Here is a 15,769-nt window from a genome sequence, read left to right on the forward strand (position 1 = left end):
AATGATATCGTGGGGTCATCAAAAATTGTGAAAGTAGCAACAGTATGAAGTGTAGTGCATCTCCGCTCTTACATGTGGGGCCAGATTGTCAGCAGGAGAAGGAAAACAGAAAGGCAGAAACAGAAGACCATTGGATCAGACGGACGCAAATGAGTCGTGCTCAGCCTCAGCTCAGGTCACCCGGACCTGACCCCTCCGCCCCCCGTCTCCACCTCCTCTGCTAGGGTTTGTCACGCGAGCACTTGAAGATTCGCGAAACCCAGCGGGACCGACACGCGGCGATGGCCACCGTCCAACCCCAGACGCCGGCGGGCCCCACCCCTTCGCCCCCGCAGGAGGGGCGGCACGACGACGCCCCCGGCACGCCCGCCGCCTCCGGCGAATCCCCCGCCGCGGCGGGTCCGGGCGGCGAGATCGCCGCACTCGACAAGCAGCTCGCTGTCGTCAGCGGCGGCGAGGAGAGGAAGCCGGATGGAGGCGCTAGCGCCGGCTCAGGCGGAGGAGGGAAGCTGGTAGCGGAGGCCATGCGCAAGTACGCCGCGCCGCGGTCGTCGCGGTTCCACGGCGTCACAAGGTGCGGACTGGCAATTCTGGGGAACAGAGAGCGCGGGCGGCGGGCGCTGCCCGTCCTGGTGCCTCTCGTTGTGCTTTGGATTGATTAGGCTGTTTGCTGCTGCTCTGGCTGCAGGCTCAAGTGGAGCGGCAAGTATGAGGCGCACCTCTGGGACAACACCAGCCAGGTCGAGGGCCGCAAGCGCAAGGGCAAGCACGGTATGCACGATACCAACCTCAACTGCACTGTAAAATCTTCGGGATGTTTCAACCATAGTTCTATATTTGAGATGAAATCAACATTTCAGTTTAACGGTAGGATCAGATATCCAGATTACATTTCCCTTTTTGCTCTTTTTTTTTTTGCGGCAGAGTAGCTAATCAGTCAAATACATCCTATTCCTGGCCTCTTTCATGGTGTGTTAATTGCATCTTCGATACAGCAACTAGGGTTCAGCAAGTCACCTAGTATGCTCTATCCCAATTCAACCTGTAAAGAGGGATACATCGTGAGGATAGGATAGTATTGTTCAGTTAACAAGTACCTAATACCTATGGATGGGTGCATCAGGTGCGCCATCAATCCTGTATATTAATTAATGGATGAACGATGTTCTTTTTTATTTGTCTTTGAAATATATTATGTAGCACCACAAAACTTCTTTTTTGTGAGGTACATGAAAGTTATGTTTTCTGTATCTTTATGCTTTTCTATCAGAAATGTTAATCGCCATTATAAGGTGTATATAGGTCACACTGCAGGTTAAATTTGATGCTTATAAATGCATTAGGATTCATGATATCAGCTTATGCCATATGCGCTGGATGAAGAGTCATTCTCCTATTAGCTTACATGTCCAGTCACGTCCTTAATTTTTCAGTCTTCTTAAGCTGATCCTTCTTTTAATTGTGCATGGAACCTGGTTTCTGCTCTTGGCTGCTGTTGTGGTCTTCAGTCTACTTAGGTGAGCAGTGCTACTCATGGAAGGGGCTCATTTGGAACACAAAACTGCTCAAGTTTTGACTTCTTCTTTGGCATTACAGGCAGCTATGTTACTGAAGAGCAGGCTGCAAGGGCACATGATTTGGCAGCCCTTAAATATTGGGGCACAGGTCCAAACACCAAACTGAACTTCAATGTAAGAATTGAACGTTGCTTAGAGCATACTGATATGTTTAGGAAATAGCGTTGCTTGTCCAAGAATAGCAAAAGTAAATTGCATTAATATCTTTTATTTGCTCTCAGAGTTCTGACTATGAGAAAGAAATCGAGATTATGAAGACCATGTCTCAAGATGAATTTGTAGCCTACATAAGGAGGTCAGTGGTACATTCAAAAATTTATTGGTTGTACATATATCTTGTGATCGTTTTTTTTATTATCATGGTTTTTTTGTTATAGGCAAAGCAGTTGTTTCTCAAGAGGTACTTCATCATACCGGGGTGTTACCAGGTGCTCTACCTTCTTTGCTAAATGAATTATTAGCCATTCGGTTTCCTTTGAATGGAGCGAAAAAAAATTATGTTGTGGTAAACTAGGAAAGTTTGAATGGCTTGTTGCAACTTTCTCTAATCACTTCTTTTTACCAACAGACGAAAGGACGGTAAATGGCAAGCACGGATTGGTAGGATTGGTGAGAGTAGAGATACCAAAGACATTTACCTTGGGACTTTCGGTGAGTATAAGTTTCTACCTTGTTGAACATCCAAGGCTTTTCTGAATGATAGTCACTAGGGACTAGAAGCTTGTTTCTGTCAACTAGAAAGCTACCTTTGATTTATATTTGATGCGCAATCATCCTTGATTAAAATTGGCCATGGCTTGCAGAAACTGAAGAAGAGGCGGCCGAAGCTTATGACATAGCAGCAATTGAGCTTCGTGGTGTTCATGCCGTTACCAACTTTGACATTAGTAACTATTGTGAAGATGGTTTGAGAAAACTAGAAGGCCCATCAGAAATGCCGACACTGGAAGGTCCATCAGAGGTCATGAAGCTTGCTGGACAATAGACACTAAAATAGCAACATGTACATTATTTTTCTGTTTCATTTACTTTGCCATAAATACTTCACCCTCCTTTTGGTATTCCTGATCTCTTTTTTTCTTCCTTTTGTGAGTTTTCACCGCACCTTGTTGTGAAGCCAGTATTTACAGGGTCTGAAGGACAATGTGATGTTGTATTCTAGCCTCACAAAAAGGTCCAGCTAACTTAGATGTCACTGCAAAAGTTACAATGTCGTAGTTGATTTGATGCTTTTTATTTTTATGTGCTTACATGCTGTTACTTCCATTGCTGGTCAAGTATAAGCGTTCATACTTTGAAAATGATATACTGTATACACAATAATATACAAGCTCCCGTGTTCGTTTTAGGGAACACAATCCTGTTGCAAGTACTCTCGTCGATCACAGAGGATCAAAAGAGTGGCGTTTTAGGTTGGGTGAAGTCAACATTTTTAGTACTTTGATAATTAGCTGTTTTTGTGTACATTGAGATTAAAAATTTAAAAATGATTTTGCTATGATGTGTCAATGTACAAAGAACTTTTTTTCAAATTAAATTATTTATTATTCTTCTATTCCAAAATTCCCCCAAAAATCCAATTTCATTTTTCAATGGGGGTCAGATGATCTAGTTCTTAATATTATTATTTTATTTAACTGGCAAATTTCACAACAAATCTCTTGACTCCACATTAGAGACTTATATCCCGTCTGATGAATCGATTTTCTTTTACATTTTTGTATCTCACTCTATCTTGTTTTTTAGTATTATCCAAAATAACTGATATAACTGATGAATTATGAATTTTATAACTTAGGTAAGTGCTTTACCATCATATGTAGTGTGGTAAAAAAAATAAATGGAATTTAACTACTCCATGCTTATAGTTATTTAGCAATCCAAGTTGCATTCAGGAATATACTGATGTCTAAAACATCGCTCTTTTTTTAGACTGGAAGAGTATTGGCTTTTGAGCTAAAGCTATGCAGAGTCGTGTATTAGTAGATACATACATGAGTCCATATATCAATGAATTGTTCAGTGTTATAATCTAATGTTTCTAATAATGAAAAAAAAGAGTGTATAAATAAAACTGCATTACATTACACAGCGTGCTAAACTTTGTTCTTAAACAAACTGCATTATCTACTACTCTTTTTTTTTTTTGAAGAAATCCATTACCTACTACTAAAAAATGCGTACAATTCCTACATAAACTTTAGCACATGAACCTTTTTTTATAAGATTAGCACATGAACTTGATGTGATCAAAAGATATGCACTTTGGCTCTATTTAGTTCCCACCCCATAAACTCCGTAAACGTAAAAAAGCGTCACATCGAATGTTTTGACACATGCATGGAGTACTAAATGAAGTCTATTTATAAAACTTTTTGCATGGATGGGCTGTAAATCGCGAGACGAATCTAATGAGTCTAATTAATTCATGATTTGCAACAGTGATGCTATAGTATCATCCGCTAATTATAGATTAATCATGGATTAATTATCATCATTAGATTCGTCTCGCGATTTACAACCTATCTGTACAAAAAATTTTGTAAATAGACTTTATTTAGTATTTCAAATTAGCAAGATTACGTCCCAAAATTTGGGCTTTATCTAAACACGGCCTTTGCCGCCAGCACATCGACGGGTTGCATTGCATTATTCCCTCCCTTTCCAGCCGCCGACCCACGCACGCGCGCTCCCCTGCGCCATGGACGCCGTCGCGTTCCCGCTGCCCCCCGCGCCCTTCCTCGACGACGACTTCGATTTCGGCGACTTCACCTTCGCCTCTGCGCCCGCGTCGCAGCCGCCCCTCGTCGATCCCCGGCCGCCCGCCTTCGCGGCCTTTGACGACGACTTGGGCGATTTCGTGGCGAGCCCGCTCGGATCCAACGCGGACGCCTCTGCGCCGCCCACCCCTCCGACGGCCACGTCCGCCGCCGCTCCCTCGTCCTGGGAGAAGCCGCGGGGCCCGCTTCCTCTCTCCCTGTTCGGCGCCGACGACGACCAGGAGGATGGGCGGGAGGAGGAAGGACCAGCCGAGCCGCAGCCGCCGGCGGCCACAGCGCACCAGCGCGCCGCGTCCTTCACCGCCGAAGGATCGAGGCCAGCGGATCTGAAGGACCTCATCGCCGGTCTCTACGGATCTCAGCCTCCCACCGCCTCCGTCGATGCGGATGCGGGCCCGCAAGAGGATGGCGAAGGGTTCGGAGACGATGATTGGGAATTCACGGCGGCGACGGCGGAACCTGCCGATCAGGATGGAGGCGGACGAGCGCCTGGGGATGGGATTCGAAAAATTGAGGTGAGTTGGGAGGACTGTATAATGACATCGACACTCCAAAAGGAACATTTGGATTGCCCGAATACGATATAAACGATTGCTCTGAGCATGATGTGCATATATGGTGATACTTAACAGAATGCAAACTTGAAGGGCGGGCCTACTGGCTATATGAGCAACCTGGTTGTTGGGATAACAGATAAAGATTATTATTCTTTACATGTTGCAAATTTTAAGCTAGAAGCCGGCCTACTTCAGAAAATCTCTGAGCTAATCTTGTTGGTATTGCAACACCTCAATCATATCCAAAAGGTACATTACGTTAGTGTCATATATTAAATATAAATGTAGAACTACTTTGCAGGGTCTAGTTTACTAATTTGTATATATGGCAGAGGTGAATGTTCGAGTGTGAAGCTCTGAGCGAAAGTCTGGAACACCATTCAGACAAATGGTAGTCACGAGTATATAATAGCAGCTCAGTGTCAATGGTATTTTGTACTAAAAATGGACCACTACCATGCTTGCAGTTGTTTATAGACTTTGTTCTTTCTCTTAATCTTGCTATTGATCCTTTTCCATTGGTTGATCCCAATGTTTTCATATCTTTCAGGATGTAACAAAACCAGTGAGTAATGATGAGGAAGACTGGTCATCGATTGCCAGTGTTGATGAAAAATTGAACCATGTTCGTCAAACTACTGATAATATTGGGACTAATGAGTCCACAGGAGAATGTGTAAATGCTTCCAGTTGCTCTCCAGCTAATAATTCAGCCATACTCAACCTGTACAAAGAAAGGGAATGGGTTGACACTATTCACATTGCGCAGAGCTCTGCAGAAAGTTTGCAGAGTTCATCGGATTTGTTTTCTAATAATGAAATGGTGACCATTCATTCTATTTAAGTTTAAGTTATTCACTGATCCAGTTTTATTTTATTTTTCTTTTGATGTGCACTAATGATCAGTGATCAGAACTCTTCATTTAAAATAGATGAAAGCCATTCCAGTGGATCAACAAGTGATTGCAATTTGATTGAATTTTACCATAGGCTGAGAGAAGAGTCCTTGACAGTAATGTCTCAGCATGTGAAGGATCTTAAGGTTGGTGACTACTCAATAAATTTATAAAGAGTGTTATTGATACACTTTGTTGCTTTGTACTTTAGTAACTAAGGATATGCATTCAGGAAGCACAGAAGGTTTCTACACCCTCTGATGGAAACAGGAAAGCAACAGCAATTGGAAAGGAGATTCAGGTGTGTTCTGAATTCTGATTATCTGTGGTTATAAATGAGATTTGTCTTGTGAATGTATTGAACGATGTTTGTGTATTCTTGTGTTAATGCGCATCAACATTAAGACTTCAAATCATCGTCTTTAATGCATTTTCCTCAATCTCCAGGAAATATATGATAAACTAAAAGATTCTTCTCTGCCCAATGGCTTCTGCGCAAAGGAACATCCTTTGAGGGATGTATGTATCACAGAACTGATTAACTGTATCAAAGAGGAACAACTGAAGGATTTTCAACAAGAGTATTGTTTAGCAGAAAAGATAGCACTGGTATGTATCATCATCTATGTTACCTAACCTAAGTGTCTAAGTTCCTGCTCATTATCAATATGTTGTAATACAGCAATAGGAACTTCCTCCACTGTTGGCAGTACAAAAAACACATAAATTTTTCCTTCTTCTAAATTGCTGAGTCTTCACATGTTAGTTTTTATTGTCTCAAATTACTCAAGATAAATTCACTTTTTTAATCACCTTTCTTCTTCTCAGTTTGGTTTCATGATTTTGTTTTGATGTCGCTGTTTATTATATCATCAGTAATCTGTTTTGGTAAACTGACTTTTTTTATAATATTTTGGTAAACTGACTTGAAAATTCTCTTGAGTGATTTTTTGTTGTTTTTACAAGATGCAGGGTGTTCAGTCAAATCTTGTGATTTCCTTCTGCTTCTGTTTCATACGATGTTGGACTGGTGATGTGCTTTTGATTAGGGAAAATAAATAATATATTGACTGACATTTGTGTGATACCTAATTACAGGCAATGGACGACACGAGTGTGGCAATTGAACTTTACAAGCACAGTGTTTCCACCCTTCATACATTGGAACTAGCATCAAAAGAGGAACAACGTGATTATGTTGGTGCATGGTACCGTATGCTTCTGCCCAGTGCCCATGAATTGCAGCATGGTGCAGCACTTTGGCAAGAATCCTGTCATGCAAATGTCTGTGACCAAGTGATTTCTCAAGGTACTTGTCGGTACCCCAGGACTGGGGTACCCCCTCTTGCTGTGTCTAGGCAAGGATCTTATAGTTATCCTTAACTACATCCAAACAACCGGACCCCTGCGGTCCGGAATCCTGTTCTCCCAGCAGCGGCCTGGGCAGTTCCTCAGTTGGGAAAGGTCCGGAGACACCACGTGTCCCGGAAAAGGCAGGAACTCGTGCGCAAGCAGTCGGGACTCCGGACCTCCCCGAGGAGACCGGACCCCCGCAGGGTCCCGGACCCCACATGGGGTCCCGGACCCCCTGTATAATAACCGGACCCCTCGCTAAGGGAAGAGATCGACGCCCCGCGTCGGGGTGGTCCGGGGCCGCCACGTGTCTGCAAGACATGGCCGTTTGGGTTTCCATACCAACGTTCACCCACCATTGCATTTATTGCAGTAGGTGAACGTCTGCATTGATATGACAGAAGCTGAGGCGTTTCATTGACCAGGGGATACTATTGATCGCGTATTACCAAGGCAGTGGAGCCGCTGGCGCCGCCCATACTGCGTCTGCCAGATGGATACGACGGCTCAGCTTCGCCCATTATGACGCTACATAATAGCCTCAGCAGGCCACGCCGCAAGCTACGCTACTCCAACGAGCGCCTAGTTGACGGGACAAGAAAAGACCCCCCTGAGTCAGGAGAGCAGCAGTAAAGATTCGCTACCGCTGTAGCCACAGTCACGTTGGGCCCACCTGTCGGGGCATCCACGCCCTATGTATCCGCTCCCCCTTGATCTATAAAAGGGGGAGGACGCCGCTAGAAAACCTCAGGCTGAGCAAGAACCAAGGCCAGCAGAGGATAGGTTCATACACAACCAAGAACAATACATCTCACAGTGGACGTAGGGTATTACGCTCCGGCGGCCCGAACCACTCTAAATCGTGTGTTCTTGAGTCCCCTTTCTCAGCGTAGATCTAGCCCCATTGCCTAGTACTTCCCCGAGTACTCCCTTACTGGGAATAGGCGGGTGCGTTCCGCCACCCGGCTGTGGGTACCCCTAGAATCCCCACGACAGTACTAATATTTGCCATGACCAGCAAAGGTTTTACATTCGTTTTTGGATGATCATTTTATCTTCACATCTGGTAGTCAACTATAAACTGTCAGCTATGTTGGCTTTACAGGTGGTGACTACTTTATTGCTCTTGGGGAGATATATAGAGTTGCTCGGATTTTATATTTATCCTTGCAGTGTTTCAAGCCCTGGGTTCTTGCAGATCCTGGAATGTTGAGTAAAATAATGGCTTGTTTGGACAGATGCAGTGATGCTTGGACTAGTTGTTTAGAAACGGCTCTTAAAAGGGTCATTGACAGTAATCGCTTAGATGCATCTGTGGCTAAAGCACTTGTGGACTCCATCAACAATATTAAAGAACTTGAATTGCCCAGTCTACAAAATTTTCTTCCCTCCAACGAGATGACATGTAGACTAAGTCTCCTGCCACCCAGTGTTTTACCAGGTAAAACTTGTGTTGCATTTCAACTACTACCAGAATGAAATTTTTTGGCTGTCTGATTCGCCTTTCAACAGCTCCACCACTAATTACTTCCATTGCTTTCATGTAGGAATGAAGTTGATCATGTGGAATGGAGATCACTATTTTATTAAAGTTGCAAATTTCTGGGCAAATCGGATATCTTCTTATCCTCCCCAGCTGTCACACACTCCTATCTTTAAGGAACAACGTGGCAACACTTGACCATCATACTGATTAACCTGTCAAACTAGTGACCTAATCTGATGGAAGCATCAGAAGCTTTTGTAGTAAAATTTGTTCATTAAGTTGCCCTGGGCACAGAAGAATGAGAAAGTGCCTTGCCAACCTCAAGGCTGTACTGGTTATTTTCTTGTACAAATTGTATTTTCTTTACACTATTCTTTCCATAGCGCCTGATAATGGCACTAGTATAACAAGTTCAAACGATATGTGGAGTTTCAGATGTTGTGTAAACACATTTAAAATTGTAGAATTTGGAATGTAAAGAGAGGAAGTTGCGTGTTTATTGTGAATTTTGCTGGATCAGTGGCAGCGTGTCCATGCGCTAGTACTATCTTATCATTTATCAAGATCTACTAGAGAAAAAGCTGCTTTCTTCGCCTAAACTTTTGGACACTGACAGAATGATCGATTTCATGCAGAGTATAAGAAACAGAGCTGTTTCGTTCGTCTACACTTTTGAACACTGACAGAACAGTAGATTTCATGCTAGTATAAGAAACGGATCAAGATACCGACAACCTCACTCTCAATCAAATTGAACAAAACCAGATGTGACGAGCAGCAAAGCGAGCGTGTGAGGGGAAAACAGGCTCAGGTCAAACAATATAGAAGGATAAAGGGTACAGTATGATCTCATTGTTCCATCTGCCCATTTAGGTGGTACAGTACTAGCAAATTGCCAATAAGTTGCTACGGGTAATTAAAACAACTTCCAAACTGCGCCGTACGAGTTTTAAACTGCAAAGCAAATCCTATGATGACACCATAGGAAAAACTGCTCATTCTGCGAAGCTATATGATTATACATAGACAGCAAGTTTTGGCTCAGCAAAAATCGGCAAAATATGTCCTAGTAGTGAACATGCGTCTAGTCATCCAGCTCAATGATCTTCACAACTGATGAATCTCCCACTTTCTGGCAAACAACTACACGGTCATGAGACTTGATCACACCAGAGGCTTTGCCGTGGTCAAGAGCAACCTTCAGAACTGACTCATTTGTAGCGCTGGTAGATTCAGCCTGAAAGACAAAATGAATATTGATTATAACAAGCATCAGAAAATCAGTCAATCACTCATTAGTTTGGTCAGGACTCCGGATTGATCCGCACCACACGATGGAAATACACGAAAACATGACAAACAAAACCTTAGTAATCTGCCCAGGAGACGAAGACTTTTTTTTAATAGAAGTCGGCAGGTTAACTGCCATTCTATGTAATAGGAGTGAAGTACAACAAACACAACACAAGAAATGACACCAACATGACAATGGCAGAATCAACAAGAGAACGCCCACAAAATAAATAGTTACCAACAAAATCACTTCTGCAGAGCCATAAGCTACAAGAACAAGCTAAGTGGGATGACCAGTTTACCTGCCTTTTCTCATATCTCATAAGCTACTACAGGTCCAATAAAATCAGCAGAGAAATTTCTAAATTGGAAACATGTATTGATTCACCATGCTATCAGACCATGCAAACGGTTTAGAACTGGACTAGCGAACTGCATTCTAGTGTTCTTGCCTTCAATCATTCTAGTATTCTTGCCTTCAAACTGTATTAAGTATAGCATACAAAATTTTATATATTCTCATAAGCCTCGTAATAGTCTCCAGAAAGCATCAAACTTTCATAGGACATCTTATAACCAATTAACCAGAGATGCAACAACAACAACAACAACAACAACAACAACAACAACAACAACAACATAGCCTTTTTTCCCAAGCAAGTTGGCAATTAACCAGAGATGAATTGGGAAAAAAAAACACCCTCGAAGAATACAAGGAATAGCAATAGGTGTGTGCTAGAAATCCGTAGGATCCCTCCCTCCCCAGTGATAAGGGTTCATGAGTATTGCAAGTGAGCAAATCCAACCAGTATGTGTTGCATACACTATACTCAATTCTTCAACTAACAAAAGGAACAGAGGAAATGTTAACTTACTGGATGCCGTGGATCAGCAAGCATCGGAAAGAGGCCTCTAACTACAAGTGATTGTCTTGCCTGCAAGAAACAAAAATGAGTTGCATAATGCCAAAAATCACCACATGCCTTTCTTCACAAACAAAAAGGAGTCATGGCTCTTAATTATTGTTTCAGAGAAAAAGTTCCTTAAATAATGAATAAACCACAGGTGCAATTCAGCACAAGTATTGAGCACAATCCTACTAGAATCACAATCGAACAGAGTAATATGGGGAAGGAACCAATATCTTCCAGAGTTCATAACAACTCTGCATGAGATAGCAAGAATGTTGCCCGGCGGCAGATCACAAGTTTAATAGTCAATGGGTCAATAACTGATGTGCACATATTGACATACTGCTTCCCTATTTGAGTTAGACAGTGTTGTATGGTTACATGTTCAATGTCAACAAGAGACCTCACAACACCAATGTTACCATTCACAGCATGCAATAATATTCAATGCCCACATTGCATAAATAGGAAACATCTCACACCAAATAGCACAAACATGATTGTTCATGTACCTCAAAAGCACCGGTGAAACTCCACTTCAGTTGGTTTGTCTTTAGACGAGGAATGACAACAGAAAGAACAGGCATGCTGGGCCTGTACTTCGCAATTAGCCTGCAGAGCATGCAGATATAAATGAGACTGAGTCACACGGAACTGCAGCCATGAAGAAGCAATGTTCAATTCTATCTACCTTGCAGCCCGTCCAGAAGAGGTGAAGCAAATGATCACAGATGCCTTAACCTTGATAGCAGCTCGCACCTAGAAAATAGTGATATTTTAGACAAAAGCTTGTGTTAAACAAGAAATATGTGACAGTGCTGAATCATCAAAAGACAGGAATTTTCCTATGCAAAATTAAACAAAGGCTGGTATCTGAGAGCACATAGATCTTACCGCTGAGGAAGCAATGGCCTCCAAGTGCGTCATCGGTTCCCCAACATATTTCAGAGTTCGCTTGTAGTATAAATCTTGGTTGAATACTTTCTCAGCCTGTAAAACAAATGGCAAACATGTATAACTACATCGATGATGACGAGTCAAATGAAGAGCAACAAAAAAAGCAGGCATCAAATTCGCATTGAAATGCAACCCTTGATCTAGAAAACACATATATAGCTCAACAGAAATTTCACCTCAGCACAAATTCTGCCCACTGTTGAAATAGTCTCAACTGGATATAAACCACGGAGAGTCTCAGCGCCAAGGAGAATGGCATCACTCCCTGCAGTAAAAACAATTGGGCTTTGTCATTGAACATTTGAGCTGTCCTTTCTAAGTGCACTAAAGGCCGGCTGTATTTCAAGCTAAAAAAGCTTGAGTCTACCCAGGAATTTTGGAAAGCAACTACAGTTGTCGACAACTTACCGTCAAGTACTGCATTTGCCACATCGGTTGCCTCCGCCCTAGTAGGCCTGAGGTTGTCAGTCATACTGTCCACAACACGAGTGACAACAGCAGGCTTTCCAGCCATGTTGCACTTGTGCAGAGCAGACTTTTGAAACAAAAAGACCTGCAATATGGAGAATTGGATAGGTAAAGATCAAAATATTAAAGATTCTTAGTAAAACAGGGACAATTATTGCATCTTAAAACTAGATAAAAGGAATCATGAGTTGAAACGTTTTAAGTTCATGTTAATTATCTATCTTTACTCAACAGGTTTGGATTCTGGGTAAACATATAGGTATGAAACTTAGCAGGTTTGGAGCCTAGATATGGGAGGGTGTATTATTGGTCAAATTGCCTCCAAGGCTTTACCAGGTGGTGCATGAAACTCAATACTAATCTTCACCCAAATACTAGCATTTGTCTAAATTGAAGTCTTCTGCAATGCTAAAATTTTGGTCGAGGTAGCGAACCTTCTCAGGTGGAAGATCAATTCCAAGGTTTCCTCTTGACATAATGATACCATCTGCCTCTGCCAGTATTTCATCAAAATGGTTCAAGCCCTGCAAAGCAATATGGAGCGGATATGGTAAAACAAATTACAACTCATAGTTGACTAATGATGTAGAAGTATTATCTTGAAAAATACCTCAACATTCTCAATTTTGGCAAAAATCTGAGTTTGGCTGAGATCGCCCAATTTTGAGAGGAACTCCCGTGCCTGTATCAAAGGAAAAAAAAATCAGACTATTGATAACATTCTTCTGTATTGGATGCAAATAAACTGAAGTTATTGTATTCAGATATAGCAATGCTGCATTTTCATTGGAAAAATAGGCATTGCTTAAAACCACAAGTAGTAAAGACTAAAGAGGACAAATGTAACATCTAAAATTGCATCCATGATGTAATTAGTTGGTTACCTGCCGCACATCTTCAGCATGCCTTGTGTAAGACAAAGAGAGAAAGTCAATCTTATTTGGAGCACCCCATTTTCTGATAACCTGAAAGCAGGTCATGCCAGTAAGTCCTAGGATGGGCTAGAGGGAAGGGCTGCCGCACTAAACAGTTCTAGTTCCAACCCAAAATTTTAATATTGTATCAAGTGAAATTCTGGAGGAAGGAGAAGACATCAAAGCAACTGTTATACAAGGATAGATAAAACACAGTCGTGAGAGTAGTACTTACATCCTTATCCTCATCAGATAGCGTTGGCAAGTCAATATGAATCTGGGAGCAATGCAGTGTGAACAGTGACCCAGCCAATGTAGCTGTGTTCTTGATTATACAGACCACATCATCTCCTTGAACTTCAGAAACCTACAACAAGACAGATGAGAGTTTTTGTATCAGAAAACACAGACAGCAGACTGAATCCTCTCGAAAGACATTTGATACAACAAAATGCATTGCTCATAGGTACAGCAAGCCGGAAGCATTTTTACCTCCAACCAAACTGAAGTAGTCTCACTGCCGGTGAACAAGTATTGCCCCACAAATATTGTTGCGCCCGGTGTCACAGCCTGCAAGGAATAAAGTTTCCTTTCAACTCTTTGTGATTGTAAAAACAACAGAGCAATTGAAGGACATCATGGTAACATAGCGTGTAAAGCAAAAAATAATAAAAAGAAGTATAGTAGCTAAGCAGAGAACGATCTACTAGAGGTTGCAGCTGATCACATTGAAGTAAAAATACAGCAAAGCTGCATAGGATAGTAGATCTGACAAAAAAACAGCATGAGCATGTGTTAACCTTGGCGAGTCCGGAGAAGTTGATGGGCAGCAAGCTGGAGGAGGCTTCTTGCCCCTGATGAGGTGTGAGAACAACAGTGCCATTCTCCTCAAGGGAAATTGGTGTTTCATTCTTGTTCACCACCTGCAACTCGGGGCCGACAGTATCAAGCATGACCTGCCCAAGGGATCCAACAATCAGCTCTCGCTCACAAAAGAGAGAGAAAAAATCACATTGGTTTACAGTGACGCCATCAACTAGTTAAGGAATACTGTAAGGATGGTGCAATCAAGAGAGTGACTCACGGCGCATAGCTTCTTGGTGGCCTTGATGGCGAGCTTGAGGTTCTCGAGCGTCTCCTGGTGGTAGGCGGCGTCTCCCCACGAGAAATCGAACCGCGCAACTGATCAAGCGCCACGATTATATCATACAAACATAAACGAGGGGGGGGGGGGGGCTCGGCGTCAGTTGCACAATTAAGAGGGCTCTAAGACGCAATTGAGAAAGAGAGACTCTGTGCGTGTGGTTACCGGACATGCCGGCCTTGAGGCAGGCAGAGATGGTGTCGACGGAGCGCGACTTGGGCCCGAGCGTCCCAACGATCTTCGTCATCGCCGGGAAGAAGCTCTATTTGTTTGTTTCACACGATCCATGATGAGATAGAGAAGAAAGGTCAGGACTGAGGAATCCGCTAAGCTAGGGTTCGCTAAGGGTAACCCCCGAGTAAATTGAAGAGCAAATCTGAAAGGAAGGAGTGGTGCTCACGGTCTTGGATGGCTCGAGGATTGAGGCCATGCGGATGGGCTCCTCGAGCAGGAGATTCGTCGAATGCATCTTGGCTTGCTGTTGATCTCGCTCCGAATCAGATCGAGAGGAGGAGGAGGGATGCGGCGAAAGCAGCGGCTTGGAGTTGGAGACGGCGGCCTCCCTCTTTTGTCCCCCCTCTTCTCTTCTTCTCCAAGAAAAAAAGCAAGGGCAAGGGAAGGAATTGGCAAGTGCGCCCTGCGTCCGCTGCTGTTTTAATGGACTTCCCTTCCCTTCCCTTATCACATCAAATCTTTTGCTTTATATATGAAGTATTAAATATAGATAAATAAAAAAACTAATTATATAGTTTTGATGTACACGACGAGACGAATTTTTTGAGCCTAGTTAGATTATGGTAGGACAACAATTACCACAAACAAACAAAAAATACTATAATGTACTTTAGTGTCCGATATAATTCTTTTTACCACTATTCTACGGATCTAAACACAGCCAAGCGTATGATGCTGGCTGCTGCTGCAGGTGAGTCCAAAACCAGCAAAGCCAATCTGCGAACGGTGTGGATTGGTTTGGACCGGCCGCTGGTTTCTCTTCCTTCCTTCGGCTGCCTCCAAACCAACGGAACGGCCCAAAACATGGGTCGTGCCTCACCGTGGGCCGCCGACCTAACGGAAGCTGCTGCGCTTCTCTTTTCTTCTTCTCGCGTTCCAATGGTCAACTCGAGCCCCCACCACCCATTGCGCCTTTTACTCTCCATCTTGCCATCACCAGTCGTACTGTTGATACTTGGAACATGTTTTTTGTGCTTCACACTGCACGTCGCTTTTACATTGTTCTTTCTTCCAGAACAGAACATTGCTGGCGAGCAGGTGAGAAGGCAGTCCGTCCAAACAGGCAGGGCGTTCGGTGATCGATTCTATTCTGCTTGACCGGACAGATTGCCTTGTTCCATCTTCTAGATCAAATATGCGTGGTCCAAGAGAAGGATTGCAGGAATCCAGAATCCTGGTCGGCTACCCCTTTCCTGTCC

The 15,769-nt window shown here is 43.1% G+C and overlaps 3 protein-coding genes across 6 annotated transcripts; 2 read left to right on the forward strand and 1 right to left on the reverse strand.

Annotated features, from left to right (window-relative positions):
• The first annotated feature begins 142 nt into the window (after nucleotides 1-142).
• Nucleotides 143-2,843, forward strand: LOC120696699 (AP2-like ethylene-responsive transcription factor PLT2). The gene is made up of 8 exons (XM_039979682.1): nucleotides 143-574; nucleotides 689-771; nucleotides 1,509-1,517; nucleotides 1,597-1,691; nucleotides 1,799-1,872; nucleotides 1,955-2,005; nucleotides 2,146-2,228; nucleotides 2,381-2,843. Exons 1-8 carry the CDS (start codon nucleotides 282-284, stop codon nucleotides 2,560-2,562), a joined length of 870 nt encoding a protein of 289 aa, XP_039835616.1. The 5' UTR covers nucleotides 143-281; the 3' UTR covers nucleotides 2,563-2,843.
• A 1,358-nt stretch (nucleotides 2,844-4,201) lies between these two features.
• LOC120696700 lies at nucleotides 4,202-9,155 on the forward strand. 4 transcript variants are annotated; one of them, XR_005684271.1, is made up of 9 exons: nucleotides 4,202-4,872; nucleotides 4,990-5,163; nucleotides 5,465-5,737; nucleotides 5,828-5,956; nucleotides 6,043-6,111; nucleotides 6,258-6,419; nucleotides 6,909-7,119; nucleotides 8,252-8,604; nucleotides 8,711-9,155. XR_005684271.1 is itself a non-coding variant. In XM_039979683.1 (9 exons), the coding sequence occupies exons 1-9, from the start codon at nucleotides 4,279-4,281 to the stop codon at nucleotides 8,842-8,844; spliced, it is 2,082 nt and encodes a 693-aa protein (XP_039835617.1). In that variant the 5' UTR covers nucleotides 4,209-4,278; the 3' UTR covers nucleotides 8,845-9,155. The 4 variants fall into 4 exon arrangements, 2 of the variants coding, with proteins under 2 accessions (XP_039835617.1, XP_039835618.1); XM_039979683.1 differs by having other exon boundaries at nucleotides 4,209-4,872; nucleotides 8,269-8,604; XR_005684272.1 differs by adding an exon at nucleotides 5,247-5,305 and having other exon boundaries at nucleotides 4,211-4,872; nucleotides 5,465-5,956; nucleotides 8,269-8,604.
• A 285-nt stretch (nucleotides 9,156-9,440) lies between these two features.
• Nucleotides 9,441-14,965, reverse strand: LOC120696701 (pyruvate kinase 1, cytosolic-like). Its single transcript, XM_039979686.1, has 16 exons — nucleotides 14,737-14,965; nucleotides 14,502-14,598; nucleotides 14,277-14,374; nucleotides 13,993-14,148; nucleotides 13,685-13,762; nucleotides 13,428-13,559; nucleotides 13,163-13,243; nucleotides 12,889-12,960; nucleotides 12,713-12,802; nucleotides 12,219-12,363; nucleotides 11,987-12,075; nucleotides 11,748-11,843; nucleotides 11,545-11,612; nucleotides 11,366-11,465; nucleotides 10,818-10,877; nucleotides 9,441-9,886 (listed from the first exon to the last, which is right to left on the reverse strand). The coding sequence occupies exons 1-16, from the start codon at nucleotides 14,803-14,805 to the stop codon at nucleotides 9,734-9,736; spliced, it is 1,584 nt and encodes a 527-aa protein (XP_039835620.1). The 5' UTR covers nucleotides 14,806-14,965; the 3' UTR covers nucleotides 9,441-9,733.
• Between the last annotated feature and the right edge of the window lie 804 nt (nucleotides 14,966-15,769).

Source organism: Panicum virgatum, chromosome 3K, assembly GCF_016808335.1.
Source record: "Panicum virgatum strain AP13 chromosome 3K, P.virgatum_v5, whole genome shotgun sequence".
NCBI classification, from domain to species: domain Eukaryota; kingdom Viridiplantae; phylum Streptophyta; class Magnoliopsida; order Poales; family Poaceae; genus Panicum; species Panicum virgatum.